The sequence below is a fragment of the Lactuca saligna genome, chromosome 6 (assembly GCF_052625555.1).
Source record: "Lactuca saligna cultivar CGN05327 chromosome 6, ASM5262555v1, whole genome shotgun sequence".
Taxonomy (NCBI): Eukaryota; Viridiplantae; Streptophyta; class Magnoliopsida; order Asterales; family Asteraceae; genus Lactuca; species Lactuca saligna.
Window position 1 is genome coordinate 153,404,447 of NC_136422.1, and position 27,519 is coordinate 153,431,965.

General features: G+C 33.5%; 2 protein-coding genes and 1 long non-coding RNA gene across 7 annotated transcripts; 2 read left to right on the plus strand and 1 right to left on the minus strand.

Annotated features, from left to right (window-relative positions):
- The first annotated feature begins 12,862 nt into the window (after positions 1-12,862).
- Positions 12,863-18,337, plus strand: LOC145001676 (putative inactive leucine-rich repeat receptor-like protein kinase At3g03770). The gene is made up of 7 exons (XM_078961025.1): positions 12,863-14,339; positions 16,541-16,674; positions 16,815-17,058; positions 17,353-17,543; positions 17,633-17,688; positions 17,789-17,906; positions 18,013-18,337. The coding sequence occupies exons 1-7, from the start codon at positions 12,950-12,952 to the stop codon at positions 18,247-18,249; spliced, it is 2,370 nt and encodes a 789-aa protein (XP_078817151.1). The 5' UTR covers positions 12,863-12,949; the 3' UTR covers positions 18,250-18,337.
- A 341-nt stretch (positions 18,338-18,678) lies between these two features.
- On the minus strand, positions 18,679-22,008 carry LOC145000326 (metal transporter Nramp7.2-like). 2 transcript variants are annotated; one of them, XM_078959526.1, is made up of 13 exons: positions 21,679-22,008; positions 21,417-21,495; positions 21,291-21,331; positions 21,130-21,208; positions 20,929-21,033; positions 20,732-20,841; positions 20,442-20,623; positions 20,261-20,330; positions 19,977-20,150; positions 19,776-19,880; positions 19,539-19,670; positions 19,339-19,434; positions 18,679-19,269 (listed from the first exon to the last, which is right to left on the minus strand). In XM_078959526.1, the coding sequence occupies exons 1-13, from the start codon at positions 21,796-21,798 to the stop codon at positions 18,934-18,936; spliced, it is 1,629 nt and encodes a 542-aa protein (XP_078815652.1). In that variant the 5' UTR covers positions 21,799-22,008; the 3' UTR covers positions 18,679-18,933. The 2 variants fall into 2 exon arrangements, with proteins under 2 accessions (XP_078815652.1, XP_078815651.1); XM_078959525.1 differs by having other exon boundaries at positions 18,679-19,434.
- Positions 22,009-22,119: 111 nt separating this feature from the next.
- LOC145000327 (uncharacterized) lies at positions 22,120-27,064 on the plus strand. 4 transcript variants are annotated; one of them, XR_013661193.1, is made up of 6 exons: positions 22,120-22,395; positions 24,481-24,933; positions 25,640-25,863; positions 25,934-26,002; positions 26,111-26,217; positions 26,557-27,064. It is a non-coding gene; the product is annotated as an uncharacterized LOC145000327 (long non-coding RNA). The 4 variants fall into 4 exon arrangements; XR_013661191.1 differs by having other exon boundaries at positions 25,794-25,863; XR_013661194.1 differs by having other exon boundaries at positions 25,794-25,863; positions 26,183-26,217.
- Positions 27,065-27,519: the final 455 nt, after the last annotated feature.

A 27,519-nucleotide genomic window follows, 5' to 3' on the forward strand; every position in this document is an offset into this window, starting at 1 on the left:
TAGCCACAACACTTAGAGCAAAACCAAAAGACATTAAAAAGGGAAACAAATGACAAACTCATATGAATACAAGCACATACAAGGTGAAAAAGCTACATGTACAAACCATGTAAACCAAATACTAGCAATAAAGTATGTAATAAACATTAGCTATAGATCTTGTAATAGAAGCTAGCAAATACAAGGAGATAGTAAGAAGGAACAAAATCAACCCGTATGATTACAAGCGAAAACAAAAACTTTCTAGAAAGGACAAGTACCAACAAAGGTAAAGCTCAAATAATTACTCCTATTCTACTTAACTACTCTGATCCTATGCCTCCACACCCTCCTATATGAGGTTGTCCTAAAAAGACCAAAATCCCTCAAGCATAACATCACACTATGAACGAGTGTCCTATCATCCTTTCATTCTGTACAAACATTTATTGTCTCCATCCTCTTAATCATGACACTTGGTTGCCTTATATGAACATGTTCGAATTACCACAATCTTCTTTCTCTTGATTTCTCGTTAATTGAAACAAACCCTAATGAGTTTCTAATTGTCGAGTTTTGAAACCAATCCAATCGAGTTCTATCACAAACCCATCACAATATCCTCATTTCTACAACAAACATCTTCCTAAATGATTCTTCTTAGTCAGTCAACATTCAAATTCATACAATATAAATAGACCTTACACCCATCATATAAAATTTTCCCTTAAGTAACAACTCGATATGTTTGCAGAAATCCCAAATCTAAGATATATAAAAGGAAATTAGAGGACTAGCATGTCTCATAACCCAATTGGGTGTTCTCAACAAAAATCATCTAAAGTAATATATAACCATAACTAATCTCTTGACTTCAAAACTCTTTAATATATTGTCCTATCTTTCTCTTCAAATTAAGCCCACATCAAAATAGTATATTTGGATAGGAAAGCTTGGTGAGCAACATAAGGATTAGTACCTGTAATGTTATATAATTAATATACAAACTAAAAAACTCACTAGTAAATCCTTTGTGAAATAAACTTATAAATACTATATTAAAATATTTTGACACATAAATCAAGAAACCTTAATTCACATGTATACTATATGTAATACATGTCAAGTTGAATCATATATGTTAATCATGCACAAGTTATTAAAACTATTAAGAATTTATTCTTTTCATATTGATTTTGTAAGAATAGAACACAACTGTAGAAAACAGTATCCCATAAAATGCTTTTGATAATTATGAATCTAGTTTTCTAGAAGTTATATGTCTTATGCAGGTTTTACAACCTTATAGATCACGAGAGTAATGTGGATTGTGGAAGGGGTAAATCTCTAAACTCGGATGGTTTTACCTTTGGTTTTATCAAAAGGTATTGTGTAACGTCCTAATTTTCAAAGAAAATTTCCAATTTTTAAATAATATAAAAAACCAATTTTATAAAACCAAACATTAATAAAACCATTGTTCTATAAGTCACAATCCCCGAAAATTAGATTATCATAAAACAACACATAATCTCAAACATGAAAGCTGTTGATGAGTGAGTACAGTCACACTTTCGCATTCACATGATCATCTAGAGTACCTGAAATATTTAATCCACAAATGTAAGAAAGATTAAGGAGGTCCCCAAAATACCATAATCATTACAATACATGCAAGCATACAAAAAGCTAGTCCGCCTCAACTGCCTTCAGCATAAAGCTAGATCACCTCAACTCACCACAAGATATGTCGACATATATATATATATATATATATATATATATATATATATATATATATATATATATATATATATATATATATAAAGACATATGAACAAGCAGTCCAACACCATAAACAACTAACAACGAATCTACCTGCCTAACAACATACCACATCATAACCACATCTTACCCTACAAAGGATACATACTACATAATATAGTATAGTGAGAAAACTCACTTGATCTGTAATGCCCCACAAATACCGAGTAAAAAAATCATTTTAATTAAGTCAAAACCATTCATTTATCGTTTTAAAAGTCGATCAGAGTCAAAGTATTCTCAAAACAACACAGAGCAGACGAAATAACTATGCAGATAGGCGTAGATCGGACCTAGAATTTCAGGTCTGGGATATGGTACTCCTAAAAGTGTCACCCTGAAAGGGTGTTATTCGGTTCAGGAAGTGGGGAAAGTTGGGCCCTAGGTTTATTGGCCCGTTTCATATTATCGCCTGGGTGGGCAAGGTTGCGTATCAGTTGGACTTGCCTGAGGAGCTACAGAAATCCATAGTACATTTCACGTTTCATAGTTTTGAAAGTATGTGGCTGATGAGTCGATAGTTGTATCGCTTGATGATATCCAGATCGATGAGATCTTGAATTATGTGGAAAAGCCCATTGCGATTATGGATAGAGAAACAAAAGCCCTTCGGAACATGGAAGTGAAGTTAGTAAAGGTGTAATGACAACACCGAAGGGGCTCTGAATGGGTCTGGGAGTCGGAGGATGAGATGAGGAAGCACTATCCAGACCTTTTTGCATTAGCAGATTTCGAGGACGAAGTCTAGTTTAAGTGGGGGAGATTTGTAACGCTTGGTCCATATATTATTCATTTCTCAGCATTTTTAAGGTTTTGGGCTGGAACTCAGCGAGTTGGGGAGCTCCAACTCGTAGTGTAGGAATCGCTTTGGCCGCAGAGTTTAAGGATCCAACTCGACGAGTTGACGGCCAAAGATGAAACCCTAATTTTAGGGTGTTGCACCCTATATAATGGACTTAAACCCTCTTGGATGGCCTCCCTAATAGCCTCCCTGTCCAGAGAAACCCTAGATTCGTATTCCATCTTGCATCTTGAGTGTGGTGAGCTTAAAAGAGTGGTTTTTGGTGATTCATGAAAGGAGCTTGATGGTGGTAAGCATCTAGCTTGATGGATATATAATGGACTTAAACCCTCTTGGCTGGCCTCCTTGTCCAGAGAATCCCTAGATTCGTATTCCATCTTGCATCTTGAGTGTGGTGAGCTTAAAAGAGTGGTTTTTGGTGATTCTTGAAATGAGCTTGATGGTGGGAAGCATCTAGCTTGATGGAGGGGGTTTAGATCCATAAACTCTTCTTCAAAGGCAACATTTTTGACGTATAAAGTTGTCACCCTATCATGTATTCATCTAGATCTCCTTATTTGAAGTTTAAGCATGATTTTGGGGTTTTGGTTTAGTTGTCCAAAAGATGTGGATTCAAGGGGTTGTCAAGCTAGATCTGAACCCTTCATGACCTCTTGAAGCTTAAAGTTGCAAACTTTATTTGTCCCTATGTCCCATACATGAAATATGTCCATTATAAAGTCATAAATGAGCCTTAAAGGATATTTCTAGAATGCATGGATGTAAAGTTGGAAACTTTACGTGTTTTGCCTACCTTGGGACATCAAATCCATGTTTTAGAGCATTGGAGTGAGAGTTTAAGGGCTTAATGGGTCAAGACTCTCTTAAAAGGACCTAGGGTTTGAGTTTGAAGCTTTATGGATGGTCCTTGAGGGTAAAGTTGGAAACTTTACCTATCTAGACATCATTTTGAAAGGGATATGATATTTGGAGTCTTTAGATTCAAAGGAAGCGACTTAATGCATTAAGAAGTGGGTTTTCTGGCCAAATCGACGAGTTCATGTGTGAACGCGACGAGTTAGTGGGACTTTTTGCAATCTAGCCGGTCAACAAGGGAACTCGACGAGTTGTTAGCCAAACTTGACGAGATGAGTCAACTTAGAATGTTGACCTTGACTTTGAATTAGACTAATGTTGACTCTTTGGGTTTGAAACATTGAGTTGAATATAAGGAGCTTTTTATGTTTAGGGATTGGGTAGAGTAGATACTCAGAACCGGGGACTATTCAACTTCTATTAGTATTTGAGGTGTGTCTACTCACCACACTCATGGGTCGAAGGCACTAAGGTTGACCCATTACTTGATATGATATGTTTGTATTGAAAGGGAAATGATATATTAATTGATTTATGTATGGGTTTATGTGAAAACCATGGGGGGAGTCCTTGACACTTGTCAAGACCATGAGGGGGGGGAGGGGAGCCCATGGCAAAAGGATATAAGATCATAGGGGTAGCCCATGGCATTCCAATGAAGACCATGGAGGGATTCCATGGCAATTTGTATGTATATGTATGAGCATGACATTATGTGACTCTATGAAATGTGTGATCGGGAAACTCACTAAGCTTGTGCTAACAGTTTACTTGTATGTTTCAGGTACTTTTATTGATAAGGGCAATGGCCCGACTTGATGACAAGGCATGCATTCTCCGGTGTTTTCACATTTAGTTATGTGTACTCTAAATTTTCAAAATAACATGGATATGTATTGGGATTTTATATATACTATAGTTGATGCTATGAAAATAAAAGTTTAAATTTTTTATGAAAATTAGGTTGTTACACATGCAACATACATATAGTTTCCATGGGCTCCCCTATGGTCTTTATCTAGTATGCCATGGGCTCCCCCAATGCCTTTACCTGGAATATCATGGGCTTCCCCCATGGTCTAATATCTAATTGCTACGGGCTCCCCTCGGGGTCTTCCATGCAAGTATAACACATAGACAACTAGCATGCCGTATAATATGTAATGGGCCGACATTGGTGCCTTCGACCTATGGATATAATGAGAATACTGACCTCGCATAGCTAAAACCCACATATACTCTCCGATTGCAGATCCGCTATAAACCCACACTATCAAACAAATAACACCCAATTAACAATTGGATTCCAAACTTCAAAACCAATAATCCATATATGGGGTAAAAAGACCATTTTACTCCTTACTTATTTTGGTCCAAGACTAAGGCCCAAACTCTCAATCAAAAGGCCCACCAACCAAAAAATCACTCTAAGCCCACTAATGGCCCAATTTTCCAAATTGGGCCCAAAAACCCCTTTATGGGCATAACATCCAAAAGGGACTAAAAGATACCAACCAGAAGCCCAAACAAAATCTTATTCCCAACAAGGCCCAAACTATGAAAACCCAATAATGACCCAAACCTCAAAGGCCCAAAACACCCTTTTGGAGAATACGCCCAACATACTCACCTACAAAGCGCAATGTACAACACCCTGATGCACTTGTACGCCCAACGTACTAATCAGGAGTCCAAAAACCCTTTCTTTGCTCTTAATGGGTTAAGTCAAGATGTCCAACACCTAGATCCGGTCCCTAACGAAGGTCTTAACCAGTAAAGTTTCCAACTTTACTCCCAAGCACAACTTCATAGGACCCAACACTTAAAAGAAGGGACTAATTAAGAGCTTAATAAATGTATGTACCAAAACCTTTCATAAACTTTCCACTTTTATGAACAAGGGACCTTGGTGGGGCTTAGATCTAACATCCACTACTTCTGGAGTAGATCAAAAGCTCACATTTTCATCAAATGACTTAACAATGCCCAGAACACCATGAAATAGATATAAACACAAAGATCATCAAAGTCAAAGATTTTTACCTTTGGAATCTTGCAAATGGAGAGGTACTCCTGGATCTAGAAGCTCCCTCCACAACTCCACATGATTCTCTTTTTCTTTTTCTTCATCATCATCTTCTTCTTCTTCTTCTTCTTCTTCTTCTTCTTCTCAAGACGCCCATCAAACACATACCAAGCTCAAGAATCACTCAAATGGTACTAAGGGTCTATTTATAGTGTTTAGAGGGATGGAGGTTGAAGATATTAGGGTTAGGTTATGAGAAAATGAGCGTAAATAAGGTCTAAAGCCCTAAAATAGGGTTTGCATGATTCTAGAGGATGCACCGCGTACTCCTCTTAATGCCAACAATCCATCACCTACGTACGCCTAACATACTCACATTTGCCTCAGTACGCCCCACGTACACCCTATGTACACCCCACATACTAGGGTTTTGCCTTAAACCTTGTAACCTTCCGAAGGCCATAACTCCTTCGTTATAAACCCGATTATGATGATCCATATATCCACAAAAAGGTTACGAGATGATCTACACTTCTATCAACTCATACTTGCTTTGACATTTCCTAAACAAAAATCCTATATCTATAGAAATCCGAGCTGACAAATTACCAAAATACCCTTTGTGTAACAACCCGAAATCCAGGTACCCTTTTATTTAGCCCTTCATCTTTAATTTGTGTCATTTTAGGGTTTTGCATGTTGGGCGAGTACGCTGGGCATACAAGGAGTACGTTGCGCGTATTCGCGCACTCCATTTAAACGCGTCCTCCCTCGGGTACGCTGGGCGTACCCAAGGTTACGCTGGGCGTAACCGGTCCAGACCCAAAAACCCTACTTGTTGTGGTTGGCTATAAAAGGAATGTGATGGCTTGAGTCCTCAGCCACCATCCCTCAGAAAGAAACCCTAAGAGAGTGTTCCTTCGTTCCTAGCCCAATTGCGAGTGTTCTAAGCTTGGTGGTGTCATTTCAAGGTAGCAAAGGAGAAGAAGAGTCCATTGGGAAGGCTAGAAGTTGGTGTTCAAGTGTAGATCCGGGCTTAGCAAAGGTTGGAGCTTCATTCTAAGGTAAAAAGTTCGGATCTTGACTTGTAGTTCTTGTGGTATGCTTTATGGACCATTTTCTAGGGTTTTGGTCCCAAAGGTGGAGACTTTATGAGCAAGTGGTCTCCATTAGCTTAGATCCATCATATTTCCGGTCCATTTGAGTTGTAGATTCATAAAAATGTAATCTTGGACGTGAATGTTTAGCCATGCATGAGATCTAGATCCTTGAGTTGAAATGGAAAGGTGTTAAGGAGTGTAAGAGCCTTTACAGCCATGCCAAGGCTTAAAGGTTTCGACTTTATGAGTAAGGATGCTTAAATAAAGCTGGATCTAGAAGTTGAAGTAATGGCTTAACCAATTAAGACCAGAAATGAAGAATGTTTAAATCTGATGGTTACGCTGGGTGTAACTCCCAGTACGCGCAGCGTACTGGGTGGAGACCCCGACTTTTGGGTTGGCGATGTACGCCCCGCGTACTGAAATGTTGACTTTTGTTGACTTTTAGGGTTTTGGTCAACATGTGGACTTTGAGTCAAGGAAGGGTAAAATGGTCTTTTACCCTCTGAGGAATGATAATAAGGGGGTAAAGTCTAGTTGTGGAGGCCTATATTAATTAAAATGATATTCATTATGATTAGGCGAGGTTGAGTCTTCGTTGGGATTTGGAGATAGCGAGTACGCGAGATTCTAGACTTTCCACGAGGTGAATTTTCTCACTATACTGTACCTGCAAGGGTTTTATTGTGTGACCGGAAGGTCGGATATGTTATGAGTTGTATGCATTGTATATGATAAGTTAATCGTTTGTATGTGCTATGTATGCTATGCTTGATATGGGCCGGAAGGCATATATGTTATGGGCCGGAAGGCGTTGTGATGTGGACCGTAAGGTTGACGCAGGTAGGACCGGAAGGTTTACCGAGTCGGGACGGAAGTCCCCTGAGACACATGGACCGGAAGGTCAGGGCCTGGAAAGGCGTATGTGTGTAAGTAGTATTTTGGGGAACTCACTAAACATTTATGCTTACAGTTGTTGTGTTATGTGTTTCAGGTACTAGCGAGGACCGTGGGAAGGCGCCGGCGTGATCTGTACACACTGACGAAGGAACTGTTTTATGATCATGGGATGTATTTTGTTACAATGACATTTGTTACATATGTGATTCCATAATATTAAATGATGGTTTTTGATGTTTGCAAAAATGAAAAATTGTTTTGAAAATTCACGTTGTTACACTTTGACTCCAAGACACAAAACGAATACCCGGATCATCCAAAATACATCATCCACCTCCAAATGAGCCAAAAAATTCAATTCTTCAAGGATCCTAAGCCTGCTAATACCCAATCCTTGATCACCACCCTGAAAAGGAAACGATCTGAATGAGGGTGTTACAAAGTTATTTTTGGATGAATATTCGATGGGTGTTAAACATTTTTTTCTATTCTTTTCAACTATCACCACCGTCCACATTGTGTTTGGCCACCATCATTATTTATTTCCGGAAACCACCAATTTTCCAACGACAAAATCAATTATAATATGAACAAATTTAAGATAACTCAAATAAAATTTAACAATATTAAACAAAACACTACTTTATATTGAGTTGAAGATCTACAAAGAATTTATTGGTATGTAAAAAAAGGAAATTGAGTAAACTTTTGTCACATTTGAACTCATACGACACCATATTTTATAAGAGCAATTCGATCAAAATCGATTCCACTCCACCTGATTTTCATTATAAAATATTCGAATTTATCCAAAATTTGGATATTTAAAATTTCAAATATCGAGATTTAGATATTGAAATAGGTTATGCAAAAACAAAATCCCTCTATTATTTATAAGTTACAAGTTGTTACTGATAGTAGTCAAAACAAAATCAATTAACAATGAACATAAACAATAAATAATAATAAAACACCAACTGACAACTGAAAAAAAAACCAGTTAAATCACACAAATAAAGCATAAACAATTCAAACATTCAAATGTTAATTCAAACAAGAGTTCATAGTTCATTCCAAACTTTTGAGTAGCAACAACACTTCATGCTAGGCTTCCATTGTTCATTCCTGTAGCATTTGTGAATGCATTGCAAGGGGATGATTAGTTCATAAAACATAGTAGAAAGAATCATTAAGCCAAAACTATCCACCCACACCAACACACCTACTATCCAAGTAAATCTTAATAGATCTATAGCAAAAAAGAGAATTGAACAACATTTTTCACATTAGAAGTGATACAACCCCACATTTATTTAAAAGCAATTATATCATAATCGATTACATTCCATCATAATTTTCATTCTAACACAACTAATAAAGAATTTTTTTTGAGAACCGACTCACAAACTACATTTGTTCCATTGTACCAGTATCTTAGAACCACACAGTCTAATTGTATAAATAGGTTCTCATAAAAACTAAGGTGTTGTTTGTTTTTTTGAAGTCAAAATGTCTGCAATCTGTGGACCACATATGTAAGCCTCTGCGGCAGAAGAGATGGATCAAATATCTGCAGTCTGCAATAAGAATACTGTTTGTTTTTAACGTCTACGGGCTGTTAAAATAAATTGGATTTTTAAACTTAATTTCATATCATAAACATTAAAAATGCATTTTTGACAAAAAAAGAAACTGTATGGTGGCCCTTTTTTTTTTTTTTTTTTTTTTTTTTTTTTTTTTTTGGTTTAGGTTAAAATGAGGTCTGAACACTTTTGAAGACAGTAGCCCATGTCTGCGTCAGGAAGACCTCGCGCAGATATTTTCTGATCTGCGCACTTCCAAAAAACAAACAATCTGCAAGGGCATATGTCTGCGCGGCGCAGACAAAAGTGGTTGCGCAGATCTTCACACAAAAAACAAACAACCCCTAAAATTTTACACTATGATTAGTATCTCATCCGATTATTATATCAACCCACACCAACACACCAATTATCCAAGCAAATCTTACAAATTATTTGTCATCGTACCGAACAAATAGCGACATCACATTACCCACCAACTACTCTTCACTAAAAAGAGGAAAAGAAAATAGACAATTGAACAACCTTATTGCATCAGGACTCGTACCAAACCACATTTGTAATGAACAATTCTCTTAGAATCAATTCTATTCTATCCGAATTTTCACACAACACACGCTTTACCAAGAATAAACAATAAAAAAGCAAACTTTTGATCATAAACCATACACTACAAACTATATGAGACTTCATATCAAAGAATGTTCTTAACTCAATTCTTTCAGAATATATTTCATGTTTTCACACAAAACCCTATACTAAGAACACACAAATTAACTTAAAAAAAAAACTAAAACCTTTTTTTAGCAAAATCCAAATAAAACATACTTTGAGGAGTTGCAACGAAATCATCATCAACTAAATTCAAACTAGTGTCGGTTGTATTCCTTTATTTTGACTTGAATTCCTTCTCGAATTGTGAACTCGGTCCATCATTCATTAAGAATATGTTCTAAACCTTGTTTATAATTACCACTCGTTTTTGTATCCCCACAACTCAAATTGTTGTTTAAAATACACTCTGACATTCAATTCTTCACGATCGAACATTGATTCTTAATGATTGTTTTCCAGTTTCTTCACCGATACGTCCGTCCCACTTTGTTATGAGTTGCGTGTGTAATGGAGAATGAAATCAGTTAGCCACAATATATCCGGTTTTACCTTGTTTAATGAAGATGTAAAATTACATCAGTAGCCTTTAGAAACTGTTTATGTCTATTAGAATGTATTTTTTTAATCTAATAATATTAATACCTCACTTTCCAATTATAATTTAATTGATCGGCTCGTATTCAACCCTACAACCATATAATATTTACCATCCACACTATAACCCAACGCACACACACATACTCTCTCTCTCTCTCTCTATATATATATATATATATATATATATATATATATATATATATATATATATATATATATATATATATATATATATATATATATATATATATATATATATATATATATATATATATATGGGAAAATACCTGCAATAATAAAAAATGAGGGACATTTTCAAAATATAGTCACAAAAATTGGATTTCCAGGTATAGACATGGATTCCGCGGAGGTAGCTCCGCGGAATGATAAAATCGTAAATAAATCAGTGTATTGGAAAAAAAAAACTTAAGATCCATTCCACGGAGGTAGCTTCGAGGCATGGATCCTTAGATATATATATATATATATATATATATATATATATATATATATATATATATTTTTTCACATCGATTCTTCAGGGTTTATTTTCATTCCCCAACTAATTATTTTCAAGAAAAGATTATCATACTATCATAATATTTTCTTGAAAATAATTAATTGATGAATTAATATAAACCCCGAATAATCGATGTGAAAAAAAAAATTCTGAAGATCCATTCCTCGGAGCTATCTCCGCGAAATGAGTTCATTCATCGGAGGTAGCTCCGCGGAATGGATCTTGAGTTTTTTTAATACGTATATTTATTTACGAATTTGCCATTCCGCGGAACTACAGTAGATTCCGCGGAACTACCTCTACGGAATCCATGTCTTGAAAATGTCTATTTTCATGTCAAAATTTTGAAAACACCTCCCATTTTTTGACTATTGCCGGCATTTTCCCTGTATATATAATGAAATCACTCGTTTTGCCTTTCTTTTTCAAGTATATAGACGAAATAAGAAAGTTCTAATGGGTGTTAACGAAGCTGTCCTATAAAAAGTTGGTGTTAGATCCATGAAGGGAAGCACATTGGGTTTTGGTTCGGTAAGAAACAAAACACGTGAACTTTATTTGGATGCTTATGCTTTCATCCCCGTGACTAAACATGACACAGACCTCACAGTACTGTTTTGCTCCACTAAATTTATATTTATTTGTATCTTATGAGCTCTATTTGTATTTTGGTAAGTTAAACAAGTATTAAAATAAACATTAATTCCTAGATCGAATGCTATAAATTATATTTTTAGATTTAAATATGCAATGAAGTTTTGTTCTATGACAAAATTATGAAGCATGGTAACTTGGAACCGCTAACTTCATGATATATGTGAAAATTTTCGCATTTACCAATTTATGTTAACACTTGTCACTACTAGCTAGAAAAATGATTTTTTAGAGATGGATTAAATATAGTTGCATATTTTGTTTAAAAAGTTAATTTGTTGTATACGTCAAAAAAATTTAAAATGTCATTGCATAGCAAACAACCCTTTTTTAGTTAAACAAAAGATCTTATTTATTTATTTATTTTTAATTAAAATGATCAAATTTAGGTACTAATTTACTATAATGATTTTAGGGGAATATATATTATTACTTATCAAAACATAAAAAATCTATATGTTTATGCTTACTTTGCTACTTTAAAAAAATATATATGTGGACCTATTCAGTGCAAATTTTATGTCCTTTATGTTTACCCATAAAATATATCTGAAGTACTCTTTCATAAAAATGTGAAGGTAACTAAATAGTATGAATGTATGATCTATTTAACAAGATGGACACCCTTTTGATTTTTCTAACAAAATGATCATTAATTTTGTAATATAGATTTTATGAACAATGAAATGGATTTTTTTTATAAACATCATTATATTTTTAGCTTTTTATTCAATACTTAAATTATTTTTTAGAAAACCATTTAGGTTTCATAAAATTAGCAATTTTGACTGTTTTAAAATGATATAACAAACAATAACTTTAGATTTGGAACTAAATTTTTTAAAAACTATTTGTTTCAATTCGATTATTAAATGAATTTAATAAGTTCTTATCATATGTATGGTAAAATAATAGTGTCTATTTATGAGAAAATCCTATAAGTGAACCGCTTGATTAAGAAGCGGACCTTCAAAATTTACAAAACGTTATTGTTTTTTTTTTGTTTTTTTTATCCGAACAATATAAAGCAATGGCTATAAAAATATTGAAAAATGTAAAGATTTTGTGAAATTATCCTTATAAAAATTGCTTTCATTTCTAATAGTTCATACATAAAAAAAACATTCTTTTATTTTTAGAAAAAATAACATATTTTGCAAGATGTTAATGTGTTTATATGTTGTGAATTCATGAAGCCACTTCACATTATTTTTGAACTTTTTTAAATGTCTTTTTCCGGCAAGAATAATTTCACAAGTTTTTAAATTTTTTGTAATTGGTTTATTACGAGACAGGTAGCCATTTTAATTATTGACCGACAAAATAGTCGATTTGTAGCTATACTTGTCTTGTCATTATCCATTATATGAATGAAAAGGTAAAATATAAGGTAATGATTTTTTAATTTTTTTTTATAAACTTCAACTTATTCATGGGTGAATTTAGTCCTCCAAATTCTGTAAAGAATCAAATGTGCAGCTTGCTACACCTCCAATGGCTGCAATCACCTTCATCCTACACCTCTTCTTTCTCATACCATTTCTGCAAATCAACTATTCCCATTCTCAATCCCTTCGTTCTCTACAAACTCTACTTACCACTTTCAATGCACGAGGTACAAGTAACTACTGCCCCAGTAGCACTAGCAGCAGTGTCGCCATCAACCTTCCTACATTAATTCCAAACTCATCTTTGACACTCGTATGCTACAACAACATCATCACTCAACTTCACATAACTGGAGACAACAACAACAGATTTGACCATGAATACCTCTCAACCGAATCTTTCTTTTACACCATTTCTGCCATCTTTCCTAACTTGAAAGTCCTCTCTTTGGTTTCTCTAGCCCTCGATGGTCCTCTACCTGCTTCTGTTCTTGCTAAAACAGTTTCTTCTTTGGAAATCCTCAACATTAGCTCAAACCATTTCCATGGCGACATACCTTTCGAGCTTTCTTACTTAAAAAACCTTCAAACCCTAGTTCTTGATCACAATAACTTCTCAGGATCCATCCCTGATTGGCTTGGTAGCCTTTCATCCTTGAGAGTTTTGAGCTTCAAGAACAATTCACTTAATGGGTCTTTACCTTTTTCACTCTCTCGATTACCCTCTCTTCGTGTTCTTGATCTTTCCAAGAATCAGTTATCAGGTGACGTCCCAGTTGATTTCAAGAATCTAACGAATCTTCAAGTTCTTGATCTTGAAAGCAACCAACTTGGACCTAGTTTTCCAGTTCTTCATAACAGGTTGTTGGTTCTAGTGCTAAGAGAGAATAGATTCAGTTATGGCATTCAGGGGTACGATCTACGTTCGTTTTTCCAGCTTCGAAAACTCGATCTTTCTTCAAACGAATTCAACGGGCCTTTACCCGATTTCTTGTTCTCCCTCCCTTCCATTTCGTATCTCAACTTCTCCGGGAACAAGTTCACCGGAAAGTTATCAGCGAACGTTTCATGTAACGACGAACTGGTATCAGTCGACTTGTCGTTCAACAGATTCACCGGAGAACTGCCGACATGCATGCAAACATTAGAGAACAATAAAAGAGGGAGCGTTTTATTCGATTGGAATTGTTTATCAAATGTCGACGAGAAACAACAGCATAATGATTCGTTTTGTCATAACGAAGCTCTAGCTGTTATGATTAAACCTCCTGCAAGTGGGAATGATGATTCTTCCAAGTCGTCGAAGGTTAAAGTGGTGGTGGCTTCGAGTGTTGTTGGGGGTGTTGTGATCGGAGGAGTTGCAGTGTTTGGTGTCATCTTGGTTGCGATTAGGAGCGAGTTTTTTGGTGGAGGATGTGCAGCAGCGACACCACAAATTAGAGTTTTAGTTGAAAAGATTTCACCTGCTTATACCATTAAAATGCTGACTGATGCAAGTAAGATTTTATCTCCTCTTCCTCTGTTTTCATGAATCGGATTCGGATCTATGTGGTCTGTGGTCAAAATCCCGGAAAGTAGGGTGTGTACTGTTCAAAAAACCCAAACCAAATAAAAACCAAAAAAAATGAAGCGGTTTAATAAAAACGACGGTTTATTTTCTGAAAAACCGAAATTTTAGGATTGGTATGGTTTTTTGTATCTGAAAAAGTTTTGTTTGTAAATACAAATTTAGAACTTTTATTTTATACCAAAAAAAAAAAAAACTCATAATATAAAATCTATTTGAATAACTTTTAACTTTTATATTTTATATAAATTAACACATTTAAAAAATTTAGGATTAAAGTGTTAAACTGTTTTTTTAGGAAAGAGACGGTTGAACATGTTATGATATCACCAACAAACCAAAATAATATTATAAAAAAAACAAATTCTAGGTTTTTATTTTTCTCTGTAGGTAGGTCATTTTAATTTTACGTTTTTGACATAAGTTTTAAATTTTATTATTTAAAACTATAAATTTTGTTCCAAATATGGTCTATTTTTCCCCCCTACAAATTCGCCTCATTCTTTTTACAAGTTTACTGTTTGTATAACTTTAGTTTTAGAATTTATTAAACATTTGTAATAACATTTTTACACGTTTTATAATTTTTCATACAACAATTTTATGATTTTTTAAACTTTATTTTTTTTTATTTAAATATAAGATGTTTTACGAAAAAGAATATTTCTAAATATTGTAAAAATGTATTAAAAAAGTTTTTAGACAGTGTTTTTACAAATATTTACACAATTTTTTAAAAAAATTTCACAAAATTTCTTTGAACTTTTTAATAATTCTTTTATAACACTTAGAAACTTATAAAAATATTAATATATTGCATTAAAAAATTACAAAATAAGTTTATAATATTGCATTAAAAAAATATAACACAAATTAATTATTATTATTATTATTATTATTATTATTATTATTATTATTTTGTAAAGGAATGTAAAAAATTCGTAAATTTTTTATAAAAAGATTTAAAAAGGTTTACAAAAGGTTGTAAAAATATATATTTAAACAAAGTTGTATAAAAACTAATTTCAGGGTGAATTTATAAAAAAAAAAATTGAACCATATTTGTAACTAACCAAACTTTAGGCAAAAAAGCAGAAAAAAAAAAATTTAAAAATCGGACGGAAAGTGCCAAACTGGTATAACATGTGGAAAAACCAAATAACTAGTTTTACCAAACATACTCTCAAACTCAAACTGAAAATAAAATGGAACAAAACTGTTTGTGCTTATTACATTTACTATTTTATAACCCGTGAGAACCACAGTTATAAAATTAATTAAAATTTTATAATAAAAACTTAAAATTATTAATCAGTTATTTTAAATAAATTATTAATTTAAGAGATATTTTTATTAGTTATGTGAAATTATAATCGTTGATTCAAATAAATATGTAAAATTAATTTTTAATATATATTAAACATTTTTTATTTGTGAATTAATGATAACAATAATATAAAATTTAAATTTAAATTTAAAATAGAGAATAAATACATTGATAAATAACATCACATTAATGAGGAGGTCTAATAAATTTAAAATAAAGAATTAATAGATTGACAAGTGACAACAAATTAATTAAGAGGTCTAATATGATAACATATAACAAATGACTACTCTTTTATTAGTATAGGGATGACTTCTTTATATACTTAATTATATGAGATATTGCTTAGTTCTATTGAACCTAGAAACTAAAATCGAAAGATAGTTTTTGTGGTTAGAAACCGAATTTATTTGGCTTTAGGAAAAAGTGCGGAACAATTTTTTTTGATACGGACATACAAACATTATTAAAATATATTTTATATAGTTATCTTATACCAAACATTAAAAAACATGATTGTATCTTTTTAGGTGAGGTATAATAATATAAAATATGTTTACAAATAACCTTTTTATATATATAACAAACAAACTTTTTATATATATAACAAACAAACTTTTTAGGGATGCTGTAATACCCAGCTACATTTAGCTCCATGCTCACCTAGGGTAATTTATATTTTATACTAGAACTAAAATAATGTCAAATCTTAAAACCTTCTAAATAGGAAATGTCTGAAATCAGAGTCCCAAATGTAGGACTCCTAATACCAATCTATTAACAAACGAAATGATTAAATGCAGGATACATTTCAGAGACAATGAAGCTGGGAGCAGTTGGAATTCTGGCATATCGAACTTACGTTTTGGGGGAGTTGATTGAGGCCACAAATAACTTCCATAGATCAACTTGCATGGGCGATGGTTCTCATGGCCAGGTAATTGGTTTAATGAAAATCAGAGACATTTTGATTTCAAATATAACAAATATGAAATTTGGTTATCATTTTAATCAAATTGTCCCTTTTAAAACAATTCAACTCAAAATTAATATGTTGTATGTTGTATATTCCATCAGCTTTACAAAGGCCAGCTTAACGATGGAAGTATAGTTGCTATTAGAAACTTGAAATTGAGAAAGAGGTGTAGCATCCAGAGTTATACTCGACAGATTGAACTCATATCTAAACTCAGGCATCCGAACCTGGTCAACCCCATCGGTCACTGTTTTGAACGCCACACAGACGATTCAGCCATCATCCATGGCGTCTTTCTGGTTTTTGAATTCGTCCCAAACGGAACACTCAGAGCCTCTCTAATGGGTCAGTATTCGATTCCCTAAAAAAACATAAAAGAGACACTTCGGTTTTCAAGGCGAAATTAACACTCTTCTATTAGATCTTATTTTCCGATAAGAACAGTGCTTCCAATCACCATAGCTTAAATACCCTTTTCGGTTTTCTCTTATCTTTGTGTCTGGTAATCTGGTTGTATAATTTTTTTGAAAAAGTAAAAGATTCTTGACGATTTTGGAATTTGAAAATCAGTTGGATTGACCCAAAAAGTCAAACCCACAATCTTGAAGATATTAACTAATCTGAAGATTAAAATGGCAGCCGGACAGAAATTCTCCTGGGCACAGAGGCTTTCAGCTGCTATTGGGATTTCAAAAGGGATCCAGTTTCTAAACACACGGATAACTGCTAAACTATTTCCAGACAACCTAAAAATAACCGATGTTTTGTTGGATCAAAATTTTCAAGTGAAGATCAGTGGCTATAATCTTCCTTTGCTACCAGAAACTAAGGTATATATGCCTTTCCGGTGTTTCAGTACTCATGTAAGTAAGTTGACGATGTATGTTAGCAGAAATTAAGGTACGATTTTCTACCGCAGGTGGCTGCTGGACATTCTGCAACCAGATCGAGTGAAAATCTTGGAAGAAGTAAACGGTATTAATTAATGTTTAATTAACGTTTAATTAATGGAGTCAACCTTCATATGGCATGCATCTCTGCTTATAATTAATGTTTTTCTTTGACGTTTATACAGATTTGAAACGGAGGAGGACGACCATGATCATGTTTACGACATGGGAGTAATCATGCTAGAACTCATCTTAGGAAGGGCCATCGATTGCATAAGCGACATAACTATTGCTAAAGATATGGTAAGTTGTATTGTATACCAAGCTATGTGACTATATATGTTCGTAGATGTTTGGAATTAACGTCAAAACGTTAAAGTCATATGCAAACTTTGTTTTTTGTTTACAGTTGCATGTAAGTCTGGTGGCGGATGAGGTGGCTCGAAGGAGTATCTTGGATCCTTTGATTCGTAAGGAATGTTGTGATGAATCTTTAAAGACTTTAATGGAGCTTTGTCTAAGATGCATGTCTAAGGATCGACCTTCCATTGATGACGTGTTATGGAATCTAGAGTTCATAGCTCAGGCCCACACCTCATCAATGGATGATTCGATGAATAATATTCAAACCTCAACAAATAGTTGAATAAGTTATTATCACATTTGTAATTGTTTTGAAATTCGTTGTAGTTTTGTGCTTATGATAGTGATATCTAGAATAATTAAAGACTTAATTAACAGATTTGTGTGTGATTAAAACTTACACATTTTGTACTACACCAAGAAATTTACTATGACGAATTGAGTTACTTCAAAATCTTCACATGGAAAATTGGTTAAATTTCTGAACTTAACAATGCAGAGAATATGATTAACTTAATAATTTGCATAGCACAAGTAAGAATGGATCAGATGCAATGGAGGCCATGCGAGCAAACTTAATAAGTTCTCCTTTCTGAAGTTGCTTTAAATAAAGGATCAAAACACACATGAGTGCTGCCTTATTTGCCTTGGTTATATGATATAGTTGCATTAGTTTGAAGATTCACTGAATAATGTAAAGAATAAAAACAAGTTAAGCTGTAACGGATTCAACTGATGCCGTAGACTTTCTTATTCGGTTCACAAAGCGCATTCGGTTTACAAAACGCAGACAATTAAACTTTTTGGTTTCAAGCAACCAAATTAAATCTCCTACATTTAGGATTAGACATTTAGTGTATATGACCAATCCTGAAACACAGATGATCTACACACATAAAGAAGTAATATTTAAGAAGGCTAGATACCAATAAACACCTTTGAATCCACTCAGAAAGTTTCAGATACACTATTGTGGAAATGGGATGTCAGAAAGATCCTCTCTGTAAGGAGCATTTGTCAACTCTGGTCTTCTATTAGCATCATTTCCATTTTCCATGTTATCTTGAGCAATAGGGTTGCCTTTCGATGGCTCAATATATGTAACCACAACATCCTTACGCAACATAAGGTAGATCACTGAGAGAACATAAGCAGCCATGACTGGGAAAACTAATATTGCAATAAATACGTTAGCCACTTTAGGCCAAGTGCTATGGATTAGCCAATCGACAAATGCAGTGCTCAAGTAGTAGATGTTGATGCCGATTATTCCAAGTCCTAGTGCCCATGAAAAAAGAATGATCTGTAGAAGAAAAATAAACATATTACAAATGAATTTCAGGTATACTGGATTTACGAAATTGAAACTCACAAATATTGAGTTCTTGTGAGGTCCCATTTTGGTGCTTGAGCTACTGAACTTGAGTAGTGGAATGAGTGCAAATGGAAGTTCAAATGACAGTATCATCTGCAAAAGATCCATATTCCATACTCACAATAAAGTCAACTTTCAATGAATATCATGGATATGCTTTACATATCGAATGAAACTTTAAAGATGGAGTCACATACCGATGCTATTATAATTAGTCTTCCTGCTCCAGAAGGCCCACCAATTATTGACACTATCAGACTCGGTGCTATGGCGATGCATCTTGTTACCAAGTTCCTGAGCCATTTCCTCATTTTTAAGTCCAGGAAACCCTAAAATCGCAAATAGTTCATGTTTAGTGATTATCAATATATCAAAAAGTATCTGCCAAAGGGGAATGAATATTACAACCCAATTAAAGAGCTCTCATAACCTACCGACATAATGAATTGTCCAGCATAAGTGCCTGTGATTGTTGAACTCTGACCAGAAGCTAACAGTGCTATTGCATAAAGAGTAGAGCCCGACTTTCCCAAAACATTCTGTGTAGTAAAAATTAACGCGAGTTAACTATGAGAATTTTTGTGAATGTTGTTGGTATAGAAGTTATAGATTTAACACATCTTATAAGCTCATACTTTTAGAAGAAATGAAGCTGAGTTAAGGGTGAGATCGTTGCAGCGATCCATTTCTTCACTTGGTAGGTTTTTTTGTGAGCAAACAGTGCCAGAAACAGCGACCATTGAGACGTTGATTAAGAATGCTACAAAGAGAGCAATGCCACTCTCTATCAGGAAGTATCTGCACGCATCCTGTAATTCAAAACATCATCATGAACAGATAAGAACTCGAGTTCCTCTTTTGAGAAAAATTAAAGCGTACCAAAATTCCAATAACAACATTCTATCGTGGAGGGACTTACATTGATGCCACGAACTGAAGTTGGTATCTTCCGAGTAAGAACAAGAGCCGAATGGAGAAACAAGTTATGCCTATTAAAAAGGGTGAACTTTATGTTAAGTGAAATCAAAGTACATTTAGGGAATTAATACAAATGTATATGAGAAATAGTTTTTTTTTTTTTTAGGGGAGTGGGATATTACGGCATGACAAGGGCACCAAGTAGAGCAATGGCATCACCAGTGGCGCCTTGACCACTAAGTTTAGGAATGAACATTCCCTTTAGCAAATCACCAGCTGGTGGCTTCACATAGCTCATTTCTCCAAAGAAACAAGCAGCCATCAGAAAAACTAGAATAGCTATCAATATTTCAAGCTTCCTCACCTATGGGTATATGAAACCAACATTAATTATATGTGTTGTCATATATATATAAGGAAACACCAACTATGAAGACTTGGAAAGAAAACGAATCATAAATGAAGTTCTTACACCATATTTTTGGAGGCCAAGAAGGAGGAGGGTGCTGAGACCAGTGAGAAGAACTCCAACCCAAACTGGAATCTTGAATAAGATATTCAGTGCAAAAGCAGTTCCGATCACTGCAACGAATCATAATATTAATTATAGGAAAAAGTTAAAAGTGTATATTCACGACAGTTTCATGGATAAAGATTAAAAATCATTACCTTCGGGAATATCTGCTGCAATGACTGCAATCTCTGCTAGCAGCCATAGACAATACTTGACAAAGATAGGGTATTCAGCCTTACACAACTCTGATAAATGTTTCCCTGAATAAACAGAATAACTAATGTTTAGATATTTATAATTATTTCTGGATATATAAATAAATTCATAGGTCTAGTTTATTGGAAAAAACGTCTTACCAGTGCTTACACCAAGATTGGCAGCCAGAGATTGAATAACAAGTGCAAAGATTAGCCCGATTAAAATCACCCAAAGTAGCTGAAAATAAAGATTTTTTAATGATCAAAGTGGCCATTTTTTTGAACTAGAACTATGGAGGTTTCTTGGAAAAAACGTATACCTCGTATCTATGGTTGGCTCCTGCCTGTAAATCGGTTTCCACTGCATGAATTAAAAACATTGATAAGTTTATAATGAGGATTAAGATATATAAGCTACAATGAGATGTTGAGAAATCAAAACTTACTGTTGCCAGGATCCAGATAAGCCAATGACACTAGGAAACCAGGGCCAACAAAGGAGAGAAAACTTTTCCATCCAGGTTTCTGCAGATTAATTATGGTTATCAAATTATTCAAACTGTTAAAACTTCAAACATACGGTTAGATATCAATTTTGAAATTAGAAAGCAGCCAAAACTTTGAGTATTTCATGATGGAGTTCATTTTTATTCCAAGAACTGAAAACTACACATTAATGTTTGTGAGGATTAATTAAGCGAGAATTACCTGATCATGTTCAATCTCTTTATGGTCATCAAAGTCTTTGGAGTTGAGAACAGAAAGATCAACAGCTGAAACACGATTGCTCCCTCCTGTAACTCGTGGTTCATGCTGCAGACTTGCCATCTCTGTCTCTGTCTCTTTGGGGATGGAGAATCTATGTATGTGAATAATCTCAAGTATGAACAGATTTGATGGTAAAGCCTTGGATTGAATATGCTACTTATACTAGAGTTCTGCAGATAATTCATGGCTACTAGATTTCAACTTCAAAAGTTGCTTTCAGATTTGGAGCATGTCCATGCCGTTTGCATTAAAAAAAGACGGCTGCTGAGTTCAAGTTATAAAGGTTGCTTTCAGTTTGTGGGCATGTCCATGCCGTTTGAATTAAAAAAGGATTCTGAACTTCTCCTTAACCCAGTAACGCCCTCCCCTTCCACCACCTCCCGCCGCGAGACACCTCTTCAGCTCTTGTATTTTTTTTTTGCCGCCTCTGCCTTTTTCCTTTATCCACGTCTTTATCCACTCTATCACCATCATCATATAAAGGTTCCCACATCGCTCCATCTCTCTCGCTCTCAACCCCTAATCCCCACTGGAAGAGACGACAGAGCCGATGCAGAGATTAGGAAGAGACGGAAGGAAAATCAACATCACCGTCACCGACACCACCATGACACGTCGTCGCCGCCGCCACATGGTTTTACGTGCAAGTCGGACCCGGTACTCATCGTCTTTGTCCCTATTCTTGATCATGTCTTCTATACGTTCTACTTACTACTCACTTAGAATTTGATTTTGATAGTCAATGTGACTTAGATTTATACTTCGAAAGTCGATTAAAATTAATGTAATTAGAGGCGATGAACATGAAATTGTGCACGCCCCCCTAGGGTTTATTGGATGATTTATCTCCATAATATCTCTCCAATTGAGCTGTGTTCTGGCATGGCCTCCACAGTCAAAGAAGTTATGCTTTCTCTTCTATGTCTGTTCTACAGTGTTCACTTCTCTTTCTCAGGCTAGTTTTCCTGTTCTGATTTGGGGTTTCCTATTTTATCACTTATTGTGCTTCATGACTATTTTGGGGTTTCCTATTTTATCATCCGTTTTTATCTTTTTACCAGTTGTTTGACCGATTAAAACAAAATTCAAATATAAACAATTAATGAGAAGGTTTATTTGAATTTTAAATATGAAATAATTAAAAATTATGAGAAATAAAAAAGTATAATTTTTTTCGTCCATATTATCTTCAACTTGTTAAACTTTACATATTCAGTCTTTATAACCGATTATTCCTGATTAACCGGAAAAAATGACTTAACAGGATAATATATTTCTCATTTTGTACACATTTAGTCATTAATATTTTTTTATTTCAAAATAAGTCATTTTTGTTTTTTTACTCATGCAATACTTATGAATGTGGGACAATCATTGATGAAGTGTGTAAGACTGTTGATGTTTATGTGTAACATCTCATTTTTATAACAAAATTTTTTTATTTTTAAATAAGGAAAAAGTCCCTAATTATAAATCTATTGTTAAGAAAAAACGTTTATCCCAAAATACATTTATTGAAAATCAGAGTAATATAAGAAACACGAAATTCTCAATATTATTGATAAGTGTGTATAGTCACGTCTTCGCCTTCCCACGATCAACGATAGAACTTGAAAACATAAACAACTAGGTAAACACAAAGTTTAGTGAGTTTCCCCCAAAATACCCGATACAAAAAACGTATTATAATGCATAACGGACCCACACTCATCAGATTAGAATACCTTGGCCTAATCAGTTATCGGACTGGAATGCCATCATGCAACAAGTTCAATCAGTCATCAGACTGGAATAGCCAGGGTTTGTCGACATGTCGCCTTAACCCAACCACTTCTCGAGCCTCTGTGGCTACGACTTACAACCGACCCACACCAGGTATCTTGTCCTACAACATATAGCATGACTACCTCAACCTATCCCACGTAAGATCTCGTGAGAAAAACTTAAGTAAATCATTCATAAGTACTGAATGAGTACAAAAACAAAAATGTTTTATTTTGCAATATATATATATATATATATATATATATATATATATATATATATATATATATATATATTAACGACTAAATGTATACAAAACTATTAAAAACTAAATCTATACAAAGTGAGAAATATATTACCCTATTAAGTCATTTTTACCGGCTAACCTACAGTAGCCGGTCATAAGGACTAAATGTGTACAGTTTAACAACTTGAATGAGTAAATGTGGACGAAAAAAAAGTTAGTGACTAAATGTGTACAAATCAAATAATATATTACCCTTTTAAGTCATTATCCTAAATAAAAAACATGCGAAAAATGAATAAATTAAAATTATGTGTTTATTGGTCATATCTGTGTAATAAACGGGTTAATTATAACAAAATATTAAAATACAAATGTTTAAAGTGTAAATTTATTTGAACTGAAATTGATATTTAAAATTTAAAATTAATAGTCATTATGTTATGTTTAATTTATAGAAGCTAAATTAATAATATATTGGAAAATGAAAAAAAATGACAAGTGGAATATATATATATATATATATATATATATATATATATATATATATATATATATATATATATATATATATATATATATATATATATATATATATATATATATATCAAAATTATGACAAATTGACACGTGACCAATTGAATGAGAGAACAACATGTAGTAGAATCATTCTTATTTATTAAGGTAGATTTTTATTTGTTATTTTGTTTATTTTTTATTTTAATGTTTGTCAGTCGGAAAGTCGAGATCACCAATGACTTCTGCTATGAAAGCCCTGGAGTTTTGTTATGAATCCAGTGACCGGTAACTCCTCGTGAATGCTTCAAATATAATGATCATCAAATTAATTGGTGATCCATGGATAAAATTCTAGATCGCAATTCTTCTTTGGTTACTCTTCAAATGATATCCATGAACAGATTTTGAACTGCTAATGACAGTGTCCCAGAAGTTGTTTGAAAATCGAATGGCTTTTTCATTAGGTTCGCATTCAGTTTCGAGATCACTGTCTTTTATTTCTGAAAACTAGTGCAAAACCATGAGAATAAATGGCGCACATATCGATGGAGGTTTTGATCAAAGTGGTTATGTTTCCAACTTTCCTAGTGATTCTTGGAATGAACCAATAATGTTGATTTTCACGAAAGATCGGAGAAAGCGATCAAATAAGTTCATCTGAAAACCAGGTAAAATTGATGATGTTTCATTTTGTGATGATAGTTCCATATAGAGTTGTAAACGAACCGAACGAACACGAACAATGGCTTGTTTATGTTCGTTCGTTTAAATTAGCAGAACAAACGAACAGACAAAAACATATAAACAAACGAGTTTTCTTTTTCATGTTCATTTGTTTAACAAATTACCTTGTTCATGTTTGTTTATTTATGTTCATAAACATGCTAAATGAACATACAAAAAAGAACATAAATGAACAAAGATAAATAAACACAATTGAACATATATAAATATAACGAACATATGATATAGTAATGTAATAACAGACAATTGAACATATAAGAACATAACTAAAATTAAATGAAAGAACATAAACGAATGTTCACGAACATAAATGAACGGATGAGACCATTGTCATGGCCATCCTTTTAACTAAACAAATGATAATTTGTGTTCATGTTCGTTTATTTATTAAATAAACGAACATAAACAATCTTCCTGTTGAACGGTTTACAAATGGTTCATGGAACGTTCGGTTGTTTACAACCCTAGTTGCATAGCTTGTAATTGGTTCAAATACCTTTACCCTGTTTTTAAATAATCTTGATGAACATAATGTAAAAGTAAGAATCCACGTTTCAACTGTTTTGAGTCATTAGTTAAGTTTTGCCAATGAGTTCCTGTAAGCTATCTGTTATGGAACAATTATTACAGTTTCAAGACAATGTGCATGTAAGGAGCCTAACAGGTGGGTGCCCATCCACACATGAATCATAAACGAAAGGATAAACAATCTTACATGTCCTTCATTTGGAATTTCTAACTTATCATGAAGATCATAGCGACTATCATTTTTGTACATGTGTAGATAAGGCGAACACACATAAGCGAAAAAATGATAAAGCTACAAGATTTTGTCCCTAATATATATGGTCGAGGTAAGATCATTTGTTAATTAATTATCCTGCTTAAATATCTACTAAGAATCTGTGTATTTGATATTTGTAGCAAACAAACACGACATACATCTTAGATTTCGTTATCGATTACATCAAAGAGTTTCAAAAACAAATTGAGGTATGCCCTTATGCGAATCAAGTCATTAGTTAATCTATCTCTTTCATAACCCTGCACTTATAATAAGGTATTACTCATTTCCATTTAACTTGTGTGACATTTCAAAAGACTTCAGATCATCATGCAAAGTGTACATGTTCACATAAGTAGGAAATCTAATGCAAGTTTAAACGTATATAGGTAGATCCTATGAGCAACCAAGGAAGGAGCAGAAGGTGAAACTTTGTATTTATTTTAGTATTAAGATAAATCATAATAAGAAATTTGATTTGCTGAATACTCTTTTTTTCTTTTATAAAATTTCTTAGATATATGTGTTCAAGATATCCCTGACATTCATTGGGAATCCCACATCTTTTAGTCTTTCAACCCAATGTTTTCAGGCTAATTGTTAAATGCATTTTGTATGTATCTTTTAGCATGTTTTCTTGGTATTTTATTATAAAAAATTAATTTTCTCCATCGTACTGCTATAAATTGTGCATTTCTCATTATATTCACAAAATGCTCCATACTAATCACTTTTTTTTTTCGTGATTTTCATGGAAAATTAGAGTCGGATGAGAATACGACACATTGAGGATGCGTTCTACGAAACATTGAAGCTTAATTGGAGTTTGATGTTGGGAATGCTTAGAAGCTGCTTTAATTGAAGAATTACGATCAATGTGCAAGAAAAAGATAAAATATGATTGTGCTTCCTCAAAAAACACGATCGTGTTAGTGCTTCAAGGTTTTGTTGAACGTGAAAATGCATCTAAAGTTTTATAGCAAAAACAGGATCGTGTTTCTCCTTCAAAGTCATAAAAAATGCCAAAAAATAACAAAGTACTTCATTAAACTAGTTTTAGATGCGCATTGAATAAAAACATGATCGTGGAATTGGCTGAAACATTATTCTACACATAAAAAGCATCTGATAACCTTCCGTCGCCCTAACTTGTTTCCAGAGGGCTGTGTGGAAAATTTCTGAATATTTTGAGTGAAGAAAGAACTAAAGAACATGATTCAGTATGTTATTCCTGCTTAGTAAGATTATTCATTCAATACCTACTTTTACCATTTGTAATTAGTTTTTAGCCATGTCAGGTTAAAAACCCTAAATTTCAGTTTCGCATCGACTCAACTTTTTTGCACAAGTAATCATCAGACTTGATTTTTTATTGTGAATCCTGTCTAATTTGATTAATTTTGCGTTTAATGAATGTTTGATTTTACTTCAATTTTTGTTGGCCACTTGAATTGATATTAAATCATTCCAGTTAATTGATTATTATGATCCATACTTGTCTTAATTAATAAGTAATAAGTAATGAGTATCAGATTCGTTCTGTGCTAGGATTTAATTGTAATATAAACTAATTGAACAAGTTTTTACACTTCCGAGCCTATGAGAAGTATTGGAATTTACTCCGAATTTTACATTGTTATTAATACTGCTTTTATAGATTAATTAAGAGATTTTATGATTAATATAGAAAAAGCAAGGTGTAATTCAATGAGTATGTTTTTATTAA

What these genes read in the sequence shown, in the direction of transcription:
- LOC145000326 (XM_078959525.1), bottom strand. Translation starts at nt 21,798, where the DNA reads ATGGCAAGTCTGCAGCATGAACCACGAGTTACAGGAGGGAGCAATCGT. An exon ending in AAGAGATTGAACATGATCAG is followed by an intron (nt 21,496 to 21,678) that starts GTAATTCTCGCT and finishes ATTAATCTGCAG; the next exon opens with AAACCTGGATGGAAAAGTTT. An exon ending in TGCAGCAGATATTCCCGAAG is followed by an intron (nt 20,842 to 20,928) that starts GTAATGATTTTT and finishes GATTCGTTGCAG; the next exon opens with TGATCGGAACTGCTTTTGCA.
- LOC145001676 (XM_078961025.1), top strand. Translation starts at nt 12,950, where the DNA reads ATGGCTGCAATCACCTTCATCCTACACCTCTTCTTTCTCATACCATTT. An exon ending in GCGATGGTTCTCATGGCCAG is followed by an intron (nt 16,675 to 16,814) that starts GTAATTGGTTTA and finishes ATATTCCATCAG; the next exon opens with CTTTACAAAGGCCAGCTTAA. An exon ending in TAACTATTGCTAAAGATATG is followed by an intron (nt 17,907 to 18,012) that starts GTAAGTTGTATT and finishes TTTTGTTTACAG; the next exon opens with TTGCATGTAAGTCTGGTGGC.